At 36.8% G+C, this 24756-nt stretch overlaps 1 protein-coding gene across 3 annotated transcripts in view; it reads right to left on the bottom strand.

Annotated features, from left to right (window-relative positions):
* Dennd4a (DENN domain containing 4A) overlaps positions 1-24756 on the bottom strand; it is a 114125-nt gene that overhangs the window by 55103 nt on the left and 34266 nt on the right. For all 3 annotated transcript variants that reach the window (XM_052712143.1, XM_052712151.1, XM_052712134.1), the window contains 9 exons: positions 21096-21345; positions 15018-15087; positions 13271-13440; positions 11790-12031; positions 8679-8745; positions 7364-7422; positions 4401-4545; positions 3960-4135; positions 24-124 (listed from right to left, as the gene is read on the bottom strand). In XM_052712143.1, coding sequence (XP_052568103.1) covers positions 24-124; positions 3960-4135; positions 4401-4545; positions 7364-7422; positions 8679-8745; positions 11790-12031; positions 13271-13440; positions 15018-15087; positions 21096-21345 — 1280 coding nt within the window. The remainder of the gene's footprint in view (positions 1-23; positions 125-3959; positions 4136-4400; positions 4546-7363; positions 7423-8678; positions 8746-11789; positions 12032-13270; positions 13441-15017; positions 15088-21095; positions 21346-24756) is intronic.

The following is a 24756-nucleotide window of genomic DNA, read 5'->3' as shown; positions in this document are numbered from 1 at the left end:
CCTTAATGAGATTATCCACTTACATTTTGCCAATTGCTGGTGCAAATTATTCAGTGTAGTCATCAGATTTTTACATGGCTTCTTTGGAAGAATCTTCCAGGCTACATTCTTTCTGTCTCCAGTTCTGAGATTAAATGACAACACCAATACATTTGTTACATGGACCTTCGGAGGGGGTATATTCCTGCCATATTTATACATGAAGGGAAACAGTCATTGAACAAAAAAAAAAAAAAAAAAAAAGGAACACATTCAGAATAGCCAGGTTAATGAAGAAATCTGACAGAGGCAAATTGGGATAGTTAGTGACTGTATAAAATTAATTTGCATGAAGGTGGAATGCTCCACTTAATGTATTTCAGAATTTACAGTTATATCTGAACAGAATCTATTACATTTCCTGAGGACTATGCTCATCACAGAGGCATTAGGAGGTGATTCAGACTCTTCTCTTTCATGTGTGAGGGCTTAGACACTCAAACAGCAGGAAAATCTAACTGTTAACAGTTTTTCCTAATAGAAGAAAAAGTATTACTGAAAACTTTCAATGAACCTATGATCTACAGACCTTATTAAAAAATACTTTGTTATATGCTTAGTATAAGTAAAAATGATCTGTTTTTCAGAAAAGAAATATTCTAAAATATTAAAGTTCTTGAGCAAAGTAAAACATTACAAAACATTTTATAACTTTAAAAGAGGTTATCTGCTATAAACTAATATCTCTGTCTGTAGGAGGAGTCTACAATCTCCTTTATTATAACCATTACAACACAGGTGGTATCTTGCTATAGGCCAGGAGACATAAGGAACCAAAGCTTTTGAACTTAACTATAGCTTTGTTTAGTCTAGATCTTATTTATTCAATCTTTTTTTCATTTAAAAAGTAATGAATACTCACTTTGAAAATTGAAAAATAAAGAGAAAAAGAGAAGAAAAGCAAACCCATCAAGTTCTATGTACCAAGGCACAATTCAGTACAAGTAGGTAGTAGACTTTCCCAAGCTAGTGTTTTAGTTTTTAAATGTCCCCTAAACTTCTCATAGAACAAATACCATTTTGAAAAATAAGCAAAAAGAATAGACAAGAAAACTTAAACTTATAAAAATTAATAACCGTGGAATTTATCTTCCTTTCCACAAACAAGAATAAAAATAAAGGCAGAGTAGAGTAATATTGCAGATGTTCTGCTGTAAAAGAACAGTTTTTACATTTATAAAGTGACCAAGAGCAGGGTACAGGAAGACTACAATGTAGAAACTTTTTTTTTTTTTTTTTTGGTTTTTCGAGACAGGGTTTCTCTGTGTAGTTTTGGTGTCTGTCCTGGATCTCGCTCTGTAGACCAGGCTGGCCTTGAACTCACAGAGATCAGCCTCCTGAGTGCTGGGATTAAAGGCATGTACCACCACCGCCTGGCATAGAAGCTTTTTATATCACTATCTTGATAAAATATTGCCAAATAGCATCCCTCTACGGAATCATGCACACCTGTTTTAGACTGGAGTTTGAGGAACTCGGAGAAAGGAGTACATTTACTTGTTTGCCTTTTTGCTACCAATCTATAGAAGAAGGCATTCAAGATAATGTTTTTGGCATAGATGGGTAGAAAAATATCTAATTGTCATTTACTCTCCTAATTTCCTCCTCTTGCCCTGGATATTGTTTCTGGGAAATGTGGCCAAGCAGGGTAGTTTTACCTAGCTTTTCTCTGCGTTTTTATCTGATAGCCTTCTGCATTTTTACTCATGGTGTCTCCCATTAACAAGATTACTATTACACAAACATCACCTCATTACTGGTGGCAGAAGTCTTAGTGTCACGGTGTGAAATCAACAGTTTAAAAACAAAGTGCTGACAGCGTAAGTGATATATCCCTTTAGCTGCTTAAAAACTAAACTTGTGCTTCCTTATCTGTCAGAGGAATTGTGAGATTCCTCATAGAGTACACAGACTACAGTACACAGACAGTCACTTAGTCTATACATGCAACTTTTTGCAAAATTACATTAGAAATATTAAGTTATTACCCCTTCTTCAGGAATTTCTTGATACTCAGAACTTAATCTGTATTGTATGTACCTGGAATAGTAAAAGGAAACTAAAAATCCTCTACTTGGAATTTGCTTTTCTTTCACATTTCAGGTTGGAATTTCAGAACTCTGGATGAAGGAAAGCAGAGGGCTTTAGTTCACTTGTAGGGTCTTCCCAGCTCGGAAGGGTGGTACTAGTCAAGAAAGAACTGAGTGCAAACAACTCATATCATTTTGACTCTTTGATTAATTAATAATCAAAGTAGAAAGAAAATAGCAAGTAAGACTATTATTGTTGTTGTTGAGACAGGATCTCACTAAGTAGCCCTGGCTGTCCTGGAACTCTCTATGTAGACCAGGCTGGCCTTGAACTCACAGAGATCTGCCTGCCTTTGCCTCCCAAGTGCAGGGATTAAAAGTATGTGCAAGAAAAGATTAATTAATTAATTAATTAAGCAAATTACAAGAGGTAAAATTTGCATATCATAATAAACACAGTGTAAACTTTCTTATCAGGTTTATAAATTATCATCTCATCTAACATTTAACAAGTGAAAAAGTAAAGTATGAGTTTACTGATTCAAAGAATGAAACATTTCTGCTAAGGAACACAGTGTTGCTCATAAAAAAAACTTTGCTTTTAGTAATCCCATATTAAAAAGGCTTTTATGTATAAAATATGTCCCATATTTTATTGGTTTATATTTTTTATGAATAAAAGCTGTTTGTGCATATACTTCCAAACGATTTTTTCCCCCAACTTTTCTAATGGTTTAAGCAACTGAGGTTTTGATACATAGCAAAGATGGAGAGTCAATCTAAAATTCTGGAATTAAACCGAAAGGCTTTACAGTACAATTCTATTATTAAACATGGAAAGACTGGGAGTGTGCCGTCGTAGTGACAGCACATGCTCAGCCTGCATGAGCTCTGGTTTCATTCCCCAACACCAGTAAGTGAACAGAGGAAGCCTATTTCATATCTCCTTACTAAGTACAAACTAAACCAGCTTTTGTGATTCACCAATGGACTAAGTAATGGTTACTTCAACCAGACCCGCAGACGCCATCTTGTTGCGTCCATTTCTTCCTTCCTTCCTGGCTGATGGAAAACTAATCTGAAAATGTGGACACAAAGAAATTATGAAACATTTTTAAAGCTACTTTCTTAGGATGCAAAGAGGCAAAATTATGTATAAATTTATAGATTATTTTAAATTTCCAATATACTAATTTTGCTTTGAGGTACTACTATTCTGAAAGTGTTAGACTAGAAATAATATTGAAGTATCAATACAGGAACAGTGTTTTAATTCAATTGTGATTCTCCCATACTCATGTGGCAAAGAAAGAAACGTTTAAAAAATTGTGTGGTCCCTGGCACCATTTTGATTAGCTTTTCAATCATCGTCTGAAAAGATTTATTTTTATTTTGTATGTATGTGTGCAATGTTCTGTGCAGTGCCCAGAGAGGCCAGAAGAGGGCAGCAGATCCCCTGGACCTGGAGTTATAGACAGGTGTTAGCAGCCATATAGGTGCTGGGAACCGAATCCACGTCCTCTGCAGAGTAGCACGTGCTCTTAACCACTGAGCCTTCGCTCCAGCTCCCAACTTCTTCTATTTCTGCCGTAATTCCTCTTGTGTTAAGTTTTTGTGTGTGTGCGCTAAGTTTTTAAGCATAAGATTATGTTTCTTAAATATTTAAAGCCTGAGGATTAAAAGTATATTTTCTTTCCAATCAAATCATCTGTAAATCCTAAATATACTCTCCTGAAGCATAGCAAGAGCTGACAAGGAGATGGTAATAACTCCAAATACAAAAAATAATATATCTCAAAAGAACACTACTCAGCAATTATAAAGTACAAATTCACACATAGAGATGATGGAGTTATAAAGCCTCAGGTATAAAATTTAAAGTATACTTACTGAGAAATGGTGTTGGTATCTAGGTCAACACAACTGACATCTGGTGGAGGGTCATAAAGATCAAAGTATCTGGAGTCAATCCCGACTATGAACGGACATGGTGCACTGAGGACATCTGCTAGAGCCAGTGGGCAGAGAGGAACATATGGGCATGGCCAGTGGAAAGGGAAAATCATCTTGGATAAACAGAGGATGGGAGAATATTAAGCGTTTTTGACATTGAAGCATAACTTATCAGCACATACACAAAATTATCTTTTAGATTATTACCTAAAGTTTAATGTTTGATAATGAATTAAATAATTGTAACTAAAATTAAAAGTCAGGAAATTAAAACTGCTGCAACAATGTAAAAATCCATTACTTTCTGAAAATGTAGTTAAACCTAAAATGATTCTAAATTACATGAATAAATTAAGTTTCAACTGAACGGATACTTACAGACACTAATGCTTCTGTCACACTAGTCAGCACAGAAGGCCTGAGGGAATGGATGAGGATTTTATGTTCTGTAACAGCAAACACCAGTAGTGTCACAGCATTTTCAGGGCCAAGATTCTGAAGTAGTGTTGAAAACTTTCCACCACTGTCAATCCAAGCAAAAATACACAATAAAAACAAAAACAAAAAACTAAACCCAAATATAACAACAAAAACTATTTAAACTCCTAATTATCTAGAATAGCAGGGCTGTGTATATTTAACTTTAAATGTAATTACTGTTCATGGGCAGGAAAAACACAGTATCACAAACAATATGAAAAAATGTAATTGTATGAGTTTTCAAAGTCATGAACTTTTCAGCGCTGCATTCAATACGGAAAATGAGAAGTCTTCTGCTTGTCGTATTTATTTCCTTGTTTCTTTTGCTGTTGTTGTTGGGACAGGGTCTGACTATGTAGTCCAGGCTGGTCTCCAATTAGAGATCTTTTTGTCTTGGCCTCCTAAGTGCTAGGATCACAGGTATTCACTAATACACCTGCGAATTTTGCTTCATTTTACGTAAAAAGATCTGCCACGTGCATAATGTCCTCTCAAAAGAATAAAATTAGTTAAAAGAATGCTTGGTTAGAAGACAGTCCTTTAATGGAAGGATTTTTTGCTTGTTTCTTTTGAATAAGGGCCTCACCATATGGCCTTGACTGTGCTGGAGCTCACTACGTAGACCAGGCTGGTCTTGAACTCATAGACATTCAAGGGTGTCTACCTCACCCTGCCAAGTCCTGGGATTTTTTTTAAAGGTGTGCATCACATTGCATGACTTTAATGGTAGGTTTTTATTTTGGTTCTTTCACTGTGATTATCAGGATCATGTCTTTGCAGGACTGTCTTCTCCAAGGAAATACAAATATTAAAATCTGGTTTATAAACAGAAACTCCTCATTATTATAATGATAATAGCACTAGGAAATCAAGATCTACAAAATGGTGAGATACATCTACAAAGCAAATTAATAAAACAATAAACCTAGATGTTTTATATAGGAAGAAAATAGTGGACTAAGTAATATAGTAACCAACGAACATTTTGCCTATATAATGCTACAGAACTGGTTTCACTGGGTTAATTTTTTATGATGGAGCAAAACTAATAATAAGGTTTTTTTCTGAAAAATTAAAACATAACCACAAAAAAACTTGTCTATATTCAAAGCAAAGTTATTCACAGTAGCCAAAATATAGAAGTTTCCTAATAGACATATAAATAAAATACAGTATATTCATTTAATGAAATATTAGTTGGAATAAAAGGAATGAAGTAGCAAAATATGCTATAACATGAATGATCCTAGAAACATGTTCAGTGGAGGAAGTCAGAAATAAAAAGGCTAAATATAGTATCCTTTTATTTATATTAAATGTATAAGAGACAAATCTATAGAACAGAAAAGTAGATTAAGAGGTGCCTATGCTGTGTGTGCATGTGGGGTTATGCCTGTTTGTGCATGTGCACATGTGTGTACTTGTGTCTGCATTCCCAAGTGCAAGTGTTTGAGCACATATGTGTAGGGACAGATAGAGTGAAGATTAACAGCAAAGAACATAGGGCTGGGGATTTTTGTTGTTGTTGTTTGATTTTTTTTTGAGACAGGGTTTCTCTGTGTAGTTTTGGTGCCTGTCCTGGATCTTGCTCTGTAGACCAGACTGGCCTCGAACTCACAGAGATCCGCCTGGCTCTGCCTCCCAAGTGCTGGGATTAAAGGCATGCACCACCACCTCCTGGCCATAGGGCTGGTTTTATAGGATAAGTAATGTGTTCTAAATTTTATTACAATAATAACTGCAGAATTCTATGAATAAAATCATTGACTTATACTTGGGTGAATTTTGTAATGTGGAAATTTGATCTGGCCAGAGCTGTTACCTCAATGAAGTCCTTTTGGCAATTTGAATCATTTGTAATCAGTGTGTTCATTTCATTTTCAGCTCAGGTAAGAGCTCGGAAAACACTCATCACTCTGGGCTAAGGGCTAATGATGAAATCATCTGTAATTCTTACAAAATTAGTGTAAAAGATGGCAGCTGGTCTCCCTAAGGTATGTGCAATATAATAGTTTAATTATACCATAACTATTTCTGACAGAAAAATCACACAGCTAATTAAATTTCAAGAAATGATACTGTAGGGAAATCATATTTTATAACTTCTCTGAACTTTTAGAATGATGAAATATGTTCTGTTTAAAAATCAGTTTTTATTTTGGATTAAATTTAAAATTGTATTTGGTTGGGTGGTGGCGGCACATGCCTTTAATCCCAGCCCTTGGGAAGCAGGGACAGGCAAATCTCTGAGTTTGAGACCAGTCTGGTTACAGAGTGAATTCCAGGACAGTCAAGGCTACACAGAGAAACCCTGTCTCAAAAAAAAATGTATTTGTATTTTAGAGAACAATTAAAGATATATTGGATGTATTTTAGAGGACAATTAAAGCTAAAAAAATGAATTACCTTCATAATTTACATATATTCCCAATTATGTAACAATAAGTATTGATAATAATAATGATGATACACATAAACACCAAACACTGTTGTAAAAGTTTTTCTTTCTTTTGCAAACTATAAACCCAGTATTATGCAAAAAGAATCAGCTAAGAAACAGTTACATGAAAAGTACTTCCACCAATATTTTAGCTAGGAAAGATAATATACATATACATTAGTTAAATTCACACTATATTTAGAGAAATAATTAGGGCTGGAGAGATGGCTGAGTGGTTAAGAGTGCCTGTTGCTCTTCCTGAGGACCTGAGTTCAGTTCCTAGTGTCCATGTTGGGAAGCTCACAACAGCCTGTAACTCACTTCTAAGAAAACCAACACCCTCTTTTGGACTCTGTTGCAGAGATGTGGGACTGTGTACACATAGATTTAGAGAAACAAACAGAAATGAAGCTTTACTTGCCTTAGCGGAAGAGGTGAAGAAACAGGCTGACTGAGAATCAAATTATCATGTGGTGATAACTGGAAGATTTAAAACAAAGCATTTGAAGTATAAAGATGAACTCTGAAACATCATGCTCTGGCAATAGACATCAATTAATGATGCTACCTATGAAGATTGCCAGATCACCAGCATAAGACCAGCATAAGACTTCTGGCCCCTTCCAACAACTTCTTTTCTGAATCCTATTTCTTATGTCTTCAACTTTTCTCCAATACTATTTTAACAAATTTGTGTTAATAGGTTAAATTATTTAATCAATACCATACATTTAGGGTCAGTAAATTAATGGCCTGTGATTTTTTTCTCATACTCTCTAGCTAATTTTGTTCTGTAATAGCAAGCTGAGCCCCTGTAACAGAACAGATAACATGCAAAGATTAAATATTGAGATAAGATCCATAACAGGAAACATTTGCCAGCTTCAGCTACAAAACAAAATTCCATATGTATTTAGGTGGAGTGTGCAATATAGCACTCTGGCACTAAGTATCATGAAGTAATAACATGGATGTGTAGACTGACTGTCAAAGTCTTCAAAAAGTATGTTCTAGAAATTTTATCTGTATCAATATAATAATGTAATTAATTTTATCTGCATTTTCAAATTTTGGCACATTTTTAATGATTTCTAACACTAATAATACCTTCAGGGCTGCAGTAACCAGTAACACACATGGTGACAACACATGAAAGTATTTCCTTTGTATGAATCATTCCATAGATTATGATTAAATAAATAGGCAATTTAAATTATCAAGATCCCAAACAAGATATAAACAAAAAAGGAGAGATGCATTCAACTGTGAAAACGTTTATAGTCATTTAAATTTCCCTGCTGCATTAAAGACACTGCATTTCCTCCCTCCTGCAATATATAAACATACAACTAGTCCTGATAACTATTCGAATACATTTAACCAACTATATGATCATCAAGGGCACAAACTTTCCAATATTTAGAAACAATTTGCATACTTTTATTTTTTTCCTGAGACAGACTCCCTATGTAGACAAGGCTGGCCTGGAAGTGACTCTCTAGTCCAGACTGAAATCAAACTGTCAGCCCTCCTGCCTCTACCTCCCAAGTGTTGGGATAGTATGAGTGCACCAAAAGTTCCCTTCCGTGGATAGAGTTAATAAATATCAGGGCCTGAATCCCAACATGCAAGAACATCTGGTTTTCCCAGGGCTCATTCTACTGTCCACATTCACTTGTTAGTCTTGTTACATGCTGGAGAACCCTCATATGGCCCTCATATGGAAAGAACCTTACCTGAACTAAAATCCGTGGCCTCTGAGGAGATGGAAAAGGAACTTTATGCATAAAATGAGAAATATGCCTTAAAACAAAAACAGAAACTCAATTAATTCCAAAATGAATTATCATTTGCTGCAAAGGTTAACATGCCATCACAAGTTCAAGCTCATTAAGGCCCTGCGCACTTAAACTCCAAACCCCCTAGTGCTGTGAAAACAAATTAACAACAAAAAGTTGTTTGTGTCAGTAGAGGTGCCTCTGCCTAAATCCAATAACCTTACACGTTTGGTTGTGAGCCAGGCCTTTAATGGCTAAGCCGCCTCTCCAGCCCAAATAACTTGATGTTAATAGCTGATCATATTCAACCATGTTTGTATTTGCAGTTGCCTCAAAACCATGTTTTCTTTTCCCTAAGCAGGTAGTAATCAACATTACTAAAGAAGCTAATTATTACATTGTAATGTATTTTTTATTAATCACTCATGATTTGTGAAGTAACTATTTAAGGTGCTAAAAAAAATGAATGAGTTTAAATGCTTGATAAGATGAAGTGGTGCAGAGCTGTAGTCCCAGCTACTTGGAAGGCTGAGGATCACTTGAGACCAGGAGTTCAACGCAGCCTGGGCAACAAACACAGACTTCCCCATCTCAACAAGCTTTCCATTTAGTAATGGATAAAAACTAGATCAATGAGATGGTTTTGTTTTGTTTTTTGTTTGTTTGTTGTGAGAGAACAAATCCAAAACCTTGCACATACCAGCAAGTATTCTCCCACTCAACTACATCACTTGGGTTTGGAGGATAATATCTTGCTATACAGGCCAGGCTGGCCTTGAACTTGTAATCCCCCTGTCTCTGCCTCCTGAGCACCAGGATTAAAGTCATGCACCAATCAATAAGTTTGATTTTGAACACTACAGGAGAAAAAAAAGGACAAAATATAAAAATATTTTATTCCTTTTATAAATAAGCTGTCTTCTTCTTGAATTATTTTTCTTCTAAACATTATTTCAAAATTATCTTATTTTTAGCAGTGAGATCATTACAACCAGACCGAGAACTGGATGAGTCATTTATAGACAATATAGATATGTTTTAACTATGTATTGTACAAAGACACTACCAAACATAACAGAAAATGTAAAGTGATGTAAAGCTTCTAGTCCCTATCATTACTTAAAATCTGGAATTAAAAAAAAGATTAGAGGAATAAGTACCAAAAGACACACATCTGCTTGATTATATGAAGCAGTCAGAAAAGCAGGACTTTTATATGATTTATGGAACCCTAAAAGTATCTAAGACCCATTCAGGGAGGATCCACAAAATCCAAACTCTTTTACGATAACAGTGAGACTCCATTTTCCTTTCTCACACATTTGGCAATAGCAATGATAGTGCAAAGTATTGTGAATGAAATGCTGGCACCCTACTGAAATCAAGGGAGGGGTAAACTAGTAGATGCTGTATTTTATTGCTTTACTATTAGAGACTTCATTTAAGAATGTCTCTGACTGGGGCTGGAGAGATGGCTCAGCAGTTAAGAGCTCTTGCTGTTCTTGTAGAAAACCTGGTTCAGTTCCCAACACCCACATGGTGATTTATAACCATCTACAACTCTAGTTCCTGGGGATATGGTACCCTATTCTGACCTCCAAGGGCACCCAGCACACATGTAGTACAGGGATATGGATGTAAGTAAAACACTCACACATATAAAATAAAAACAATAAATAAATATTGGAAAAGGATGTCTGACTTAATACACTTGAAATAGCAAATATTTGATTCTGGAACATACATTTAGAATATTCTATGATAAAGGGGTAAGTACTCATACAGCATTACTATACAAAAGCATGTGGCCATTTAATTTTACAAAAGCACTTAGAGGACTGAGTTATGAGTGAGTTGGTTATTTTTTTTTTCCCACACAGAATGACATTTTTTCTTGGAAGAGGGTGGGCTAGTAAAGCTTATCCAGTGTTGGGTATTCAACAGACATTTTCCACATAAAAATAATCAAAGTGCTATTACTTCAAGGAAAAAAACTAGGAATATTTGCTGTTAATAATTAAATCCAAACTTTTAAATGAAAAGAATTTGTCACCATAAACCTGAAAGCTTTCTAATACTCAAAACTTTTCTGAGAACTGGGAATGTAGCTAGGAGGAAGAACACATGCCTTGCATGTGTAAGGTCCTGGTTTGATCTCTAGCACCACAATAAACTTTATTAAAAAAACAAAAAACAAAAAACAAACAAAACACCTTTCTGGGCTAGTATGTAAAGACGCTTGCTGCTAAGCCTGATAAACTGAGTTGAATCTCTAGGACCCACAAGAAGGAAGGAAGAGAACAGACTCCTACAAGTCCTTTGACCTCCACATGCACATGGCAAAGACATGCCAATCTACAGTGATGTATTTACAGCTCCTGTGCATCATGTCTTACCGAATGAAGCACTGTAAAATTTTAGTGCTCTTAGTAAATCATTAAAATTACAGGACGAAAAATAGAATGTCTATCAAATTTCTCTTTTAAATTCATGATATCTAAACATAGGACTATTTTAAAGGTTCATAATACCTCAAATTACACATAAAAATTACAAACATAGTTGAAGAGTTTTAATATTTTCCACTTGGAGATGCGGCTCAATGACAAAGCTCTTACATGGCATGTGTAAGGCTCTGGGTGTGGTCTTGAGCACTTCAAGAAAACCTAGTTCCAGTATTCCACTAAATTAGCAGCTATAAATTTCGTAAGAGTAGTATATACATATCTCCAAATAACTCACTTTAAAATAAATTAAAACATTCACTGGCAGAAATAAAATTGCTTAAAATAACAAGACTGTAAAAATATGATAAAGTCTTACATAAATAACCAAACATTTTTCTCAAATAACTCTCAAGAAATAACAATTTCCATATGAAATTTATGCAATTACTAGTATAAACATACCACAGAAAGGGCTGACAAATTTTTTTGAACAAGGCCTCTCGACATATCCCTGGGTGTCCTGGAACTCACTATGTTGATCAAGCTGGCCTCAAACTCACAGAAAAGTGCCATCATGCCACCTTGGAGTGTCAAATTTTAAACCATGAGACCTCTAACTTACTTTTCAATTGGAAGGGCATGAGGTCCAGAGATGGAATAACGATACAGGAAAGTCAGAAACTTTCTGAATGCATCAAAAAAAGGCCAGTGAGAAAGAAGACAAATGCATTTGTTAGTGTGAATTGTTCTAGAACTATCAGACTTTCCATCCACCAGAGATGTTAAACCCAAAAGAAGCCTCTGTTTTTCTGTAAGACTCTCCTCAGAGTATGGTTCATAAAACTGAATAGCAGCACCATAGACCTGTAAAACAAGAAATATATTTAATAAATATACTTTGTATCATTTATTCAAAGCACATCATCAGTTGACTATTTAGTGGATGCTTTCTATGGGTAGGTAAGGTGCCAGGGACTAGGAACACAGTGGTAAAATCAATCCTGCTCTTCTTAAAAAAAAAAAAAAATGAGCCGGGCGGTGGTGGCGCACACCTTTAATCCCAGCACTCGGGAGGCAGAGGCTCTGTGAGTTCGAGGCCGGCCTGGTCTACAGAGTGAGTTCCAGGAAAGGCGCAAAACTACAGAGAAACCCTGTCTCAAAAAACCAAAAAAAAAAAAAAAAAAAAAATGACAGGGTCTCCTAGGCTGGCCTCAAACTTGCAATCTTCTGCTTCGGCTTCATGAGCGGTGGGTTTACAGGCCTGAGGCACCACCCCTGATGACTACTTTCTTGGTACACATGCTAACTATATAGTAATATTTTCATATATACTCATTATTGAAAATGGCTATTTTGATTAAACTATATTTTTAAAATAAAGAGTGAAAGCAACTGAGCCTTGATATGGTGACTAGTGCCTATAATCCCAGCACTCAGGAGGCAGAGGATCTAAGCAAGTTCAAGAGCAGCCGGTCTACATAGAAAGACGCTGTCTCACACCAACAACAGTGACAAAAGAAACAAAAGCAAAAATAACAAAGCAAATCTCCCAATATTTCTATAAGAAATGTTCGAAAGTATTACATAAGCAAGAGAGACAAATTTGAACTGTGAACAATTCACTGAATATTCCTACCCACAAAAGAAAATGCTGGTCTAGATGATTTCCAAGCTCTCTTCCAACTACAATTCTATAATTCCAGGGCTGGAATATAGTTCGGCAACCAAGCACTCACCTATCAAGTGCAAGGTTGGATCCCCAGAGTAACAAAAAAGTCTATTTTCCAAATCATGTTATATTTCACGTCTTTGGCATTACTTAGGAGCTTTTCTATCACAGAAAATGAACCAATGAGGGATCAACATGTGATGATGAGAAAAGTCTTCACTAATATTTAAAAACAAAACCAAAAACAAACACTTGGGAGGATGGGAAAACTCTCCTTTCCTGTCTCTGGATATAGTAAATTCAACCAAGTAGAAGAAATATGTATTACTGGTTTGGTTTAGTCAGTTTTTACTATTTGTTCCTTGAAGATGTGAAGCTTATGACTTGAAAATGCACAAGAAATCAGCAAATACCACTAGTTAAATCCACTGTACCTTTTCAGCTGAGGCTCCAGTCAACACAAATGTAGAGAACACAGGAAGAGGGTATTTGCTATTTGGTGGCCAGCATTCAATAGTTGCACCCATTGGTAAACAAAACAGGGGAACAGATTCTGGTAGTGAAAATGACTCGTAATCTTCTTGAGGATATCTGCAAATTAGACCTATGACAGCAATGGGGAATAGTAGGTCACTGTCTCTTGAAGGTAGGTGTTTTCTAAGTTAAATGACAATAAAATGCTTTCTTATTTCACACATTTAGAAGGCCAAAAATTGCATATATGTTCATCAGATAATTCTGAATGTGTCAGTAGGATTTATATAGGTGTTAATCTTCAAGGATCATTAACTATTAAATTGTTTAACATTTATCAAACTTCATCTACAAAGGCTAGATTAGAAGTAACAAGAAAAAGAGAAGCCTTTAAAAATACACATACCCCTAAAAATTCACTTTATGTCACACTACCTTAAAGTATATATTTAAAATTTTTAATATGGTTATTTGCCTATATCTACTTTATCACTCTTATTAACAATTCCTCTGGGGCCTTTTTATACATTATATATAAAGTATATATTAATATATATGTTTGCATATAAATATATTTATATTACATGTAATAATATATATATAAAATCTCCTATAGGAGTCTAAGTGTCAATTCTTACACAAACGAAAGACAACTCAAAGAGTAGACACAGATTTAGAACTCCATTAGAATGGTGTTGCCTCAAACTCAGCTTCTGAATAATTCTAAATTATCCCCACTTAAACGTAGATAGGAGTTTCAAATAACCCAGAGTTTCATGATAATCTACTCATGAAAATGGAATAGGTATCTTCCACTGAAGACACCCTAGAAACAGAGCTTTATACTGAATATTGCAGGGTTAGCAACAGAAAACAGGTTTCATGACCATGAAGTCCTTAAAGTCAGGTAGAAACCATCACTAGTCACACCATTAAAAACAAAGAGATAAACTGGGACTCTGAACAGCTGGCTCTACTGCCAATGTCTCTGATTCTCAACCAGCGGGCCTCAGGTTCTTTTCATCTGCAAGGCGAGATGAACTAGATAAACTAAGGTTCTCCCTCTCATCACATGGCAGCCAGCCAGTGGGGTCCCCTGAGGGCCACAGTTAACTGTGTTCTAGTCTCTCAGGTCATGATGCAACAGCACAGTTGTAAAGTAAGAATAGAAATATTGGTGAACTGTGGGCCTTGGAAAGTCAAAGGGAGAAAAGAGGCAAGGACTCTAACTGTAAAAGGGTGAATCTGCTATCTTATAAGTAAGATCAAATGTCTGACATTCTGAAGTCTCTTAAAATTGAAAACTTCAACTATGCATCATAAGATTGCAAATTAGTGTTAATACTATTTGTTATCATGAAATATAACCATTAAATTTGACTAAACTAATATAAATATTAAAGAAGCATCCTTTTCATACTTTGCACAGGTTTAAAAATTAAAGAGAATTGGCATGTACTCAAGTTGTTACTTAAACTTAAGGCTTAAAAAAAACAACCTCACTTTCTTTTCAAAGTGATCTTTCATGCAGCATCCCAAACACTTCAAGATAAACTGAGACTCAAGAGACAGGGACTGGAGTTCAAGTGCTGCTACGAACACATCCTAACATGGCACACAGCCTGTTTACAGGCAGGTCTTGTCTTTAACCTTGTAGACCCCACAATATGTCTCTACATAAATTGTTTCTCCCAAAATTATACTTACCAGCTTTGTAAGATATAGTGTTAGTCTTTGCCACTGATTTTTTATAGCATAAGTACACTGCAGAGCCCCACTGAAAAGAGAGGGAAAAAGTAGCATTCAATTTTAAAGGCAGTAACTTGGTGAAAATGAAATCTCCTTGAGCTGCCCCGTATGGATTAGCTAGCATGTACTAACAGATTCACCTGCTAGCCATTTCCAACCTGTTACTCTGTTAGCATTTTATCAGCATCATTGCATACTTCCTTTCAGAAGATCTGACAATCCCTCCTTCACTGTAGTGGGGAAAAATGACCCTTTAAAATAAAACTAAGTCACTAAAATTTAGACAGAAGTATCAAGGGCCATTCTTTGGTCATTGGTTGAAAAGTAAGAAAACAACCACTTAACATTTCTTTCTATGATCTTTTTTTAAAAAGAAAACTTAAGACAAATTTAACAACTAGACAATTTTTAAAGCTCTTCTCTAAATATTTTAAATATATAAAAAGGATTAAGCAGTAATTAAAGGAGTAACTAATAATATCTGACATTCATACATCATTTGATATTATTGTAGGCATTATCCCAAGTTCTTTGTAATACTAATTCATTTATTCTTCAAAACTGCCTATGTAGGAAAAAAAGCATCACTTTGTCCCTAGTCCATGAATGAGGAAACTGAGGCACAAACAGTGAAGGAATTTGTCCACTCTGCATATCTGGGATTCAAACCCAAGCAGGTTGGCTGGTGTCTATGCTGACCATGCTGCTAACAATGCCTCTTTATTCTCTGCAGAGGAGAATACATGCTCTGTGGCAATAGAGAGAGACTACTGTCTCAGCAGGAAAAAAAGAAACGCACTCTGGTTTTAGTTACAATGGCAAAGTTTAGCCAAAACACCTTGATTAGTTAATGAGACTTAGAAACAGTGCTAATGACAATGTCAATTACTTTCAATCCAAAACAAATACATGAACACATCCACAAAATAAAACTTGCCAATGGGAAAATACCAATTATCTGTAAGCTTATACCATGTTGCTAAAAATACCAGATTAAATCTGAAATGTTGTATGGTAGATCCTACATTCATGAAAGAATTCAAAAACATTCTTTGCCCTTACCACCACCATTACTACTGTTGCTGCTGCTGCTGCTGCTGCTGCTGCTGCTGCTGCTGCTGCTACTATAGCCTTTAAAAACTCTTTGTGAGCCAAATGTGGTGGCTTGTGCTTGTAATCTCAGCACTTGGGAGAGTGAGTGAGCCAAGACAATCACCATGAGTTGGAGGCTAGTCTGAATACCCAGTGAGGTCCAGGCCAGGTTGAGCTACAGAATAATATCTTGTCTCACTCCTGGACCACGCCCACCTCCAAAAATTCTATTTGCTACCACAGTTTTCTTCTTCTACTATAATCCCTTCAACAGCTATATAATATTGCTAAATCATAATAATCTGCAAGGGAATTTTCTATATATGATTAGTTACAGTAAAAAATGGTCATTTAATTAGGGGTGATAAACCTACAGAGAACTTCTTTTAGGATAAAGTTATATATTGTCAGCAATCACTTTTCAAATAGTTTCTTAAAGAAATGGCTCATGCCGGGCGGTGGTAGTGCACGCCTTTAATCCCAGCACTCGGGAGGCAGAAGCAGGCGGATCTCTGTGAGTTTGAGGCCAGCCTGGTCTACAGAGGGAGATCCAGTACAGGTATCAAAAAAAAGAAAGAAAAGAAAAGAAAAAAAGTTCAATTCTTAACAAAGTTATAAAGTGACGGGAACATAAATTAGTTAAAGTTTTCTTGATACAAATCTTGAGAATGAACATGTGTCATACAACAGGGCATGAGCAGTATAGTACAATGCTTAGCTCTTAGTTCTGCAATTTTATAGCCTGGGTCTGAGTCTTGCTTCACCAACTTATTGAAGGTGTTTGTATGAGAAAAAAACGGAATTTTTAATTCTCAAATTTCCTTCTTTGTAAAATGGGGGTAAAATACCTATTAAGGTCATTGGCAGGAGTGAAGAAATACTTAGAATACCACACAGAACATAGACAGTAAATACAACTTACTTTACATAAAATTTAGTATGTCAACAGCTTGCTTCTAATATTAAAAATCAGAATTTCAATGTCTTATAGGAGAAGATAGAACAAACAAATTATAGCAAATTCATCCAATGCAGCAATCTTCATTAAAAATTGCTGTTTTTTGGTTGGAGAAATGGCTCAGCAGTTAAGAGCACTGGCTGTTAACTCCCAGCAACTACATGGTAGCTCACAACCATCTGTAATGAGATCCGATTCTCTCTTCTGGTGTGCCTGAAGACGCGTCACTCATATACATTAAATAAATAAATATTTTTAAAGGATTGCTATTTTCCCTAGACCCCCTTTATCCACACATTCATTTTCACAGTTCAGTTCCCTGTGGCCATTTGGTCATACTGACTCCCTTTTCCTTCCTCCCCCAGGTCCCCTGGGTTTCCTTTAACTCTCAAATTCATACCCTCTTGTTTTTGTTTTTCTTTAAATAACTCCAGTTAGTGCTCCTATACGTGCATGGGTGTGGGGGCATCCACTGGAGCATAGCAACCTAACAGTGGCCACACCTTCCTAGAACACTTACTCTCAGGGCTGGAGAGACAGTTCAACAAGTAAGAGCACTGGCTGCTCCGCTAAAGGACCCAAGTTCAATTCCCAACAACCATATGGCAGCTTACAACTATTTGTCACTCCAGTCCCAGGGGATTCAATGGTGCATCTTCTGGCCTCCATGGACACCAGGCACACAGATGTACATGCAGTTAAAACACCCATAAATATTAAACAAAAGCAGAAAAGTTACTCTCATTCCCCCAGCAGCCATCAACTGCCAATAGATCTTCAACTAGAGATGGGGCCTCGTCAGCACCTCCCCTATCAGTTTAGAATGCTTAACCTGAATGGCATTTGTGATGGGAACTTGCACTATCCTGTTCCATCCTGCCTAGGACATGAATCATCCCTTTGTCCAGAATATACTTGCATCGTGTGCTATCTGCCCATTACTCACTCAACAGCAACATCAGTGCCTGTGTTTGAGAAGTCCTCACTGTACTTAACAATGGCTCCAACATATCAGATAGTGATATTGGCTATTGTTATACTGCTCTGTTATATTTCATTACTAGCTGCTGTTGCTAATCTCTTACCATGCCTTATGCATAAGTTAAATTTTATTATAAACACACATACACACACATGCACATACAGACACAGACATACACACACACACACACACACACACACACACACACACACACACACGGAAAAACATAGTATATTTATGATTATTCAAGAATCTAGGGGAGGAGTCAGAGTTAAAAGCTTAAGGCTCAGCAGTTAAGAACATGTACTTCTCTTGCAGAGACCTAAGTTCTGTTCCTACCAATTACATCAGGCAGCTCACAAGCCTGTAACTCCAGCTCCAAAGGTCCTCAGCTTCAGGCCTTTGTGGACACTTGCACTCATATGTACATACCCAAACACTCACTCACACACACACACACACACACACACACACACACACATACATACATTAAAGAGAAAATCTTTTTGAAAATTTAGGATTATCACTAGGAGTCTTGGAATATGTTTTCATAGGTTCAGGGGAAGTTGTATGCATTAAAAGATGTTCAATCTCCACAATAACCAAAAAAAAGTTAAAATCACAGTGATTTATACTTCATTAATTCAAAAGACATTAACTGACAACAATCAATGTTGGCAAGGCACAGGACTAAAGAAGAGGTGTTCTTATACACTAGGGCTAGGGCTAGAAGAAATACAAATTATCACTGGGGTTTCTTTTTGTTTTGAGACAGGGTTTCTTTGTGTATCTCTGGCTGTCACTTGCTTTGTAGACCAGGCTGGCCTCAAACTGAGAGATCCACCTGCCTCTGTCTCCCGAGTGGTGAGATTAAAGACATGCACCACCACCACCCAGTTACCATCATGTTTTCAAATTAATCTGTCAACATATTTCCAAAGACACAGTATACCCACGGACCCACCAATTCATCAATGTCTTTAAAACATTTTTATTGATTTATGTGTATGAGTGCTTGCCTGCTTGTCTATATGTGGACCATGTGCATACCTGGCACCCTTTGAGGTCAGAAGAGCTCATCAGATTGCCTTGAAACTGGAATTGCAGATGGTTGAGAGCCACCAAGTGGGTGCTGGGAACCAAATCTGGGTCCTCTGCAAGAGTATCCAGTGCTCTTACCCTTAGCCATCTCTCCAGTCCCCAATCTACTTTCAATTATTTGTTCTCCCACTGTCATTTTAACAAACATTCATAGAAAAAGGCACAGAGTTGATCAAAGCTGCATTACTGTTAATATGGAAAACTAGAAGTAACTTGTATTTATCACCCTATATTTATACTTTCTGGAATAGTTTGTAATTATTGAAAGACAGTAGAAAGTCATATTTAACTAACACAGATAAGTGGTTTTAAAAAAAAAGCTTGTGTTGAATAGAAATTACACACACGCACACACACACACACACATGCGCGCGCACACACCCCTAAATGGAACCAGGTGTGGTACCACACATCTTTAATCCCAGCATTTGGGGGGCAGAAGCAGGTGATCTCTATGAGTTCAGCCTGGTCTACATAGTGAGACCTGTGTCAAAGGAGAAAAGTAAGTAAATGTAACTTTTTAAAGATTATTCTGGCATGGATCAGGCTTATGACACTGAAGTAGTTAGGAGGCGATCAAGTTCAAGGTATGTTTTGAAATGAGTGTCAACAGAGTTTATAGGAGAACACAATAAGTAAAAAAAGAAAGGTTCACATTTCTCCAAAGTTTGCTAGTCTAAGTAAGTTTGAGTGAAATTTCCATTCATTAGACAAGCAAGACTATGGCAATAAGAAGGTCTGAAAAGGTACATCAAGATTTCACTGCAGGTCATGTTAAATTTGAGGTGCTCTATTAGGTACAATAACTAACAAGAGACAATAAATTAAAGGGTCTGGTCAGATACAGAAATTTACAAGTCACCACATGTTGTATTAAAATAATTCGATCAACAAGGGAGTAAACTTTGGTTGTGAAGGTGAATGCACTGAGGACTGAACCCTGAGCACTCCACTGAACAGGAAGCTGGGAGAGAGGAAGGGAATGACTGGTGAGGTAAGAGGGAAAAGAATCAAGTACATAGGTCAGTGCCATTATAGATGGAAAAATATTACCATCTAGAACAAAACCTAAAGAATTGAGATGAAGAACTGATCACTGGATTCAGTCACAGAATCTTGAGATGAGGCAGTTTAAAACTGGAAAGAGCCAAAGTGAAGGGCGAGGTAAAATATATTCAACTCTTTTTTTTGCATGGGATGGGGTTGTAACAAGGTCTCAAGTAGCTCGGAGTGGCTTTGCACTTGCTATATGGCCAATGATGACTTTGAATTTCTGATCCTCCTGCCTCAATTCCTGAGTGTTGTAATTAGAGGCATGCTCCACCACACCCAGTTTATGCAGCACAGGGGATGGAAACAGGGTCTTACTCGTGCTAGGCAAGCACTACACTCAGCTAAACCCTCTCCATTCCCAACCACATACTCAGCTATACCCTTTCCATCCCCAACCACATACTCAGCTATACCCCACCCCTTCTATCCTCAGTCAACACACAGATGTTGAAAAGTTTCACTGAAAAGAATGGTGAACTGGGACAATGGAAGAGAGGAGAATATGGAATGAAACACTTTTAAAAAGATGGCCATCTTGCAACAAGTTTTGCATGCGTTTAACAGAAGGAAACAGATGGTGAACAAAAAAGTAGGGTAGACTGCCAAAGCCATGTCCTTAGAGCTGTGTGTGCATGGGATCCAGTATGCAAGGATGGGAACAGGGAGGCAGCCATGGTATTAATTTACTGACTCTGTACTAACACCGAAAAGTTATTTAAGTTAGAAGGAAGAAGGGGAGAGGGAAAGAGGAGCAGAGGAGGACACAGCTTCTTCCACAGTTTTCTGTGAAAGTACAATTATTCTTCACTGATGAGTGTCTAATTGTATTAGAGCTAAGGAACTAACTTACCATACTATTGTTGAGATTCTTGTCAACCTTGCAGTATGTGTGTGGTGGACTTTCTCCTTTACTGGGTATAATAATGCATATGTCTGTGACAGCCAGGGTGTTCTGAGTCATGTTTTCAGAGGCTCTTCGGTAAGTGATGTAGATTCTTTGTGATGAGGTACTGCCACTAATATTGGCAGGTCGTCCATAGGGAGTATTCTGAATAATCTCACAGCCCTGTTTTAATCTTTCTTTCCAGTCATATAATACCCTAAAACATAAAAATTTTAAGAAGTAAGTACACAAAGTTCCCTCAAACCTGAAAGATAACAATCTCAAGTATCATGGATGCACCCTAAAACGCAGCACTGTATAAACTATGTGTGCCAGTATACACTAAAAATTCCAGTACTTCGGCTGGGCGGTGGTGGTGCACGCCTTTAATCCCAGCACTCGGGAGGCAGAGCCAGGCAGATCTGTGTGAGTTCGAGGCCAGCCTGGTCTACAGAGGGAGATCAGGAAAGGTGCAAAGCTACACAGAGAAACCCTGTCTCGAAAAAAAACAAAAAAATAAAAAAAAATTCCAGTACTCAGGAAGAGGAAGCAGGAGGATCAGAAATGCAATATCATCCTTGGCTACATTACAAGTTCAAAGCCATGGCTACCTGAGATTCTGTCACAATCTACATCTTCTGCAAAAAAGACTTGGGTATATTCTGCCCCCATTTTTCACTTTGACTCTTTCCAGATAAGTTTTTTTGTTGTTGTTTGGTTTTGGTTTTTGGTTTTTCAAAACAGGGTTTCTCTTTGTAGTTCTGGCTGGCCTGGAACTCCCTCTATAAACCAAGCTGGCCTCAAACTCAGAGATTCACCTGCCTCTGCCTCCCAAGTCCTGGGATTAAAGGTGTGTGTCACCACCTCCTGGCTTCCTGCCAAGTATTTTTTTTTTTTACTACATTCTCCAACTTATTTAAAGACTAAATTGCACAGTCCTTTTTACTAAAGAATAACTGTTTCCCTATTAAAACTTCAAATAATGCTTTGTGCTAATAAATACATCAGAGTGGCAATAATTAAATACAAGGACACTTAATGTTCAGCATTCCATTTAGTTAAGTTATTTATTAATACATTTACTTACCTATGTTCTATAAAATCAAACACACTCTATGGGAAATGTAACTGTATTCTAGTCAAAGTTAAAATCTACAGAAGGTTGCATGACCAGACAGTATCTTCTTGCATACTTTTACTTTAATACTTTCAATAAGGATTTCCAAACACAAAGGAGTTAAAAACGTCTTAATTATTTAAAATGCTACTTCCAGTTGTATTACCTTAGGTAGCATTTAACCTCTCTGAGCCTTACACTACTTAGTTATAAAATCAAAACATAGGCCAGTGAGTAAAGACACTTGTCACAAAGTTTGACAACCTGAGTTAGATCTTACAACCTACATGGTAGAATACACACACACACACACACACACACACACACACACACACACACACGGGGTAGGGACAGAGAGACAGGCACAGACAAATTAAATAAATAAATTAATTAATAAATAAATAAATTCCCTGGCTTCAGAGATACCATGATAAGATGGATATCATAAAGAATGGAGAGGAGGCTGGAGAGATGACAGTGGTTAAGAGCACTGGCTGCTCCTCCAGAGGACTTGGGTCCAATTCCCAGTACCCACTTGGTGGCTCACACCCATCTGTAACTCATTTCAGGGGATCTGATGCCCTCCTCTGGCCTCCCTGGGCACTAAACATGCATGTGGTACACAGGTATACATGCTGACAAAACATGTATACACACAAAATAAAATTTTAAATGGAGAAATATTTGTAAATCATACACCTAATGAAGGACTGCATTAAGAATTTGAAATGAGGCCGGGCAGTGGTGGCGCACGCCTTTAATCCCAGCACTCGGGAGGCAGAGCCAGGTGGATCTCTGTGAGTTCGAGGCCAGCCTGGGTTACCAAGTGAGTTCCAGGAGAGGCGCAAAGCTACACAGAGAAACCCTGTCTCGAAAAACCAAAAAAAAAAAAAAAAAAAAAGAATTTGAAATGAGGGGCTGGAGAGATGGAAGAACATTGGCTGTTCTTCCAGAGGACCAGGGTTCAATTCCCAGCACCCACATGGTAGCTTACAGTGTCTGTAACTCCAGTTCCAGGGGATCCAACACCCTCACACAGACAGACATGCAGGCAAAGCAACAGTCAATGCTCATAAAATAAAAAATAATAATAATAATTAAAAGAATTTGGAATGAACTCTTTAGCTTATCAATAAAAACATAACCCAATTAAGAAATGAGTAAAAGAGCTAAACAGACATTTCTCAAATGATACTTGCCAATAAGCACATGGAAAGATGTTCAGTATCATTACCAAACACAAGAATGCAAATTAAAATCACAATTAGATTCTATTTCATACTCACTAGTACAAATATAATCAAATAGAAATACGAAATCTTATGCAGTCTGTGAAAAAATATCAAAACCCCCACACCCTGTTGGTGGGAATGTGCAATACTTGTAAAGCTTCTTTGGAAAATATTCTGGAAGTTTCTCAAAAGGTTAAATACAGAATTATCATATGATCCAGCAATTCCACTCATAATATACACACAAACAACAAAAACATATCTACATAAAAACTTGTACATGAATAATCATAAAAGTATTATTAATAATAGCCTCAAAGTATAAACAACCCAAATATCCATCAACTGGTGACAAGATAAACTATAGTGCAGCCATATGTTGAAATATTATTTGGTCATTTAAAGTAATGAGGTACCAGTACATATTACAACATGGATGACACTTAAAAACATGTTAAGTTAAAGAGGCCAATCACACAAGGCACATACAGTATAATTCCATTTGCATGAAATGTCCCAAATAAGCAAATCTATAGAGAAAGGGAGAAAGCTGTGACTGCCTGGGACTAAGAAGGTTAGGGAACCTGGCCAGCACACACTAATGAGGACAGGATTTCTTTCTGACATGATGAAAGTATTCTAAAATATGTTGTGGTGATAGTTGTATACCTCTGACTATACTGAATTATATGCTTCAAATGGCTAAGATCACACTGTACATAATTATATTTCAATGAGGTTGTTATAAATAGAAAAGAGCCTCCAAATCCAATATAGTAGGGCTCTAATTTACCCCAAGATCCTTATTTGATACATGGTTAAGCATCCATCTATAATTATGTATGTGTACCTGTAGTTTCACTAATTTAAGAGGTTGAGGAAGGAGTTTGAGCAAGCCTGGGCAACACAGAGTCTTATCTGAAAATTTTTTCAATTTAAAATTTGTGATAAGGGTAATAATTAATTTTCTGGTACCCTCTGAAAATAAATTACTCTCTCCTTTGTATCTAACAGGAAGGTGAGCACTAGGACTCTCAGGACAGAGAGATGGAGACAGAGTGAATATAGAATTGTAGGTATGCATTGCTTTATTTTTTAATTCCTGACCCCCTTTTATTAACAGGTAGTAGGGGAAGAATAGGTTCTCACTATGTAGCCAAGCCTGGCATCAAACATAACAATCTTCCTGCCCTAGTCTGCCAAGTGCTAGGATTACACAGGTATGTACCTGTAATCCTATACCCATGCAAATGTGTCTGGTTCTAAAGCTACCATACCA

Source organism: Peromyscus californicus, unplaced genomic scaffold (genome assembly GCF_007827085.1).
Source record: "Peromyscus californicus insignis strain IS unplaced genomic scaffold, ASM782708v3 Scaffold_11__1_contigs__length_118956290, whole genome shotgun sequence".
Lineage (NCBI taxonomy): Eukaryota > Metazoa > Chordata > Mammalia > Rodentia > Cricetidae > Peromyscus > Peromyscus californicus.
Note: the sequence above shows the minus strand (reverse complement) of the source record. Positions and strands in the feature narration are given on the sequence as shown.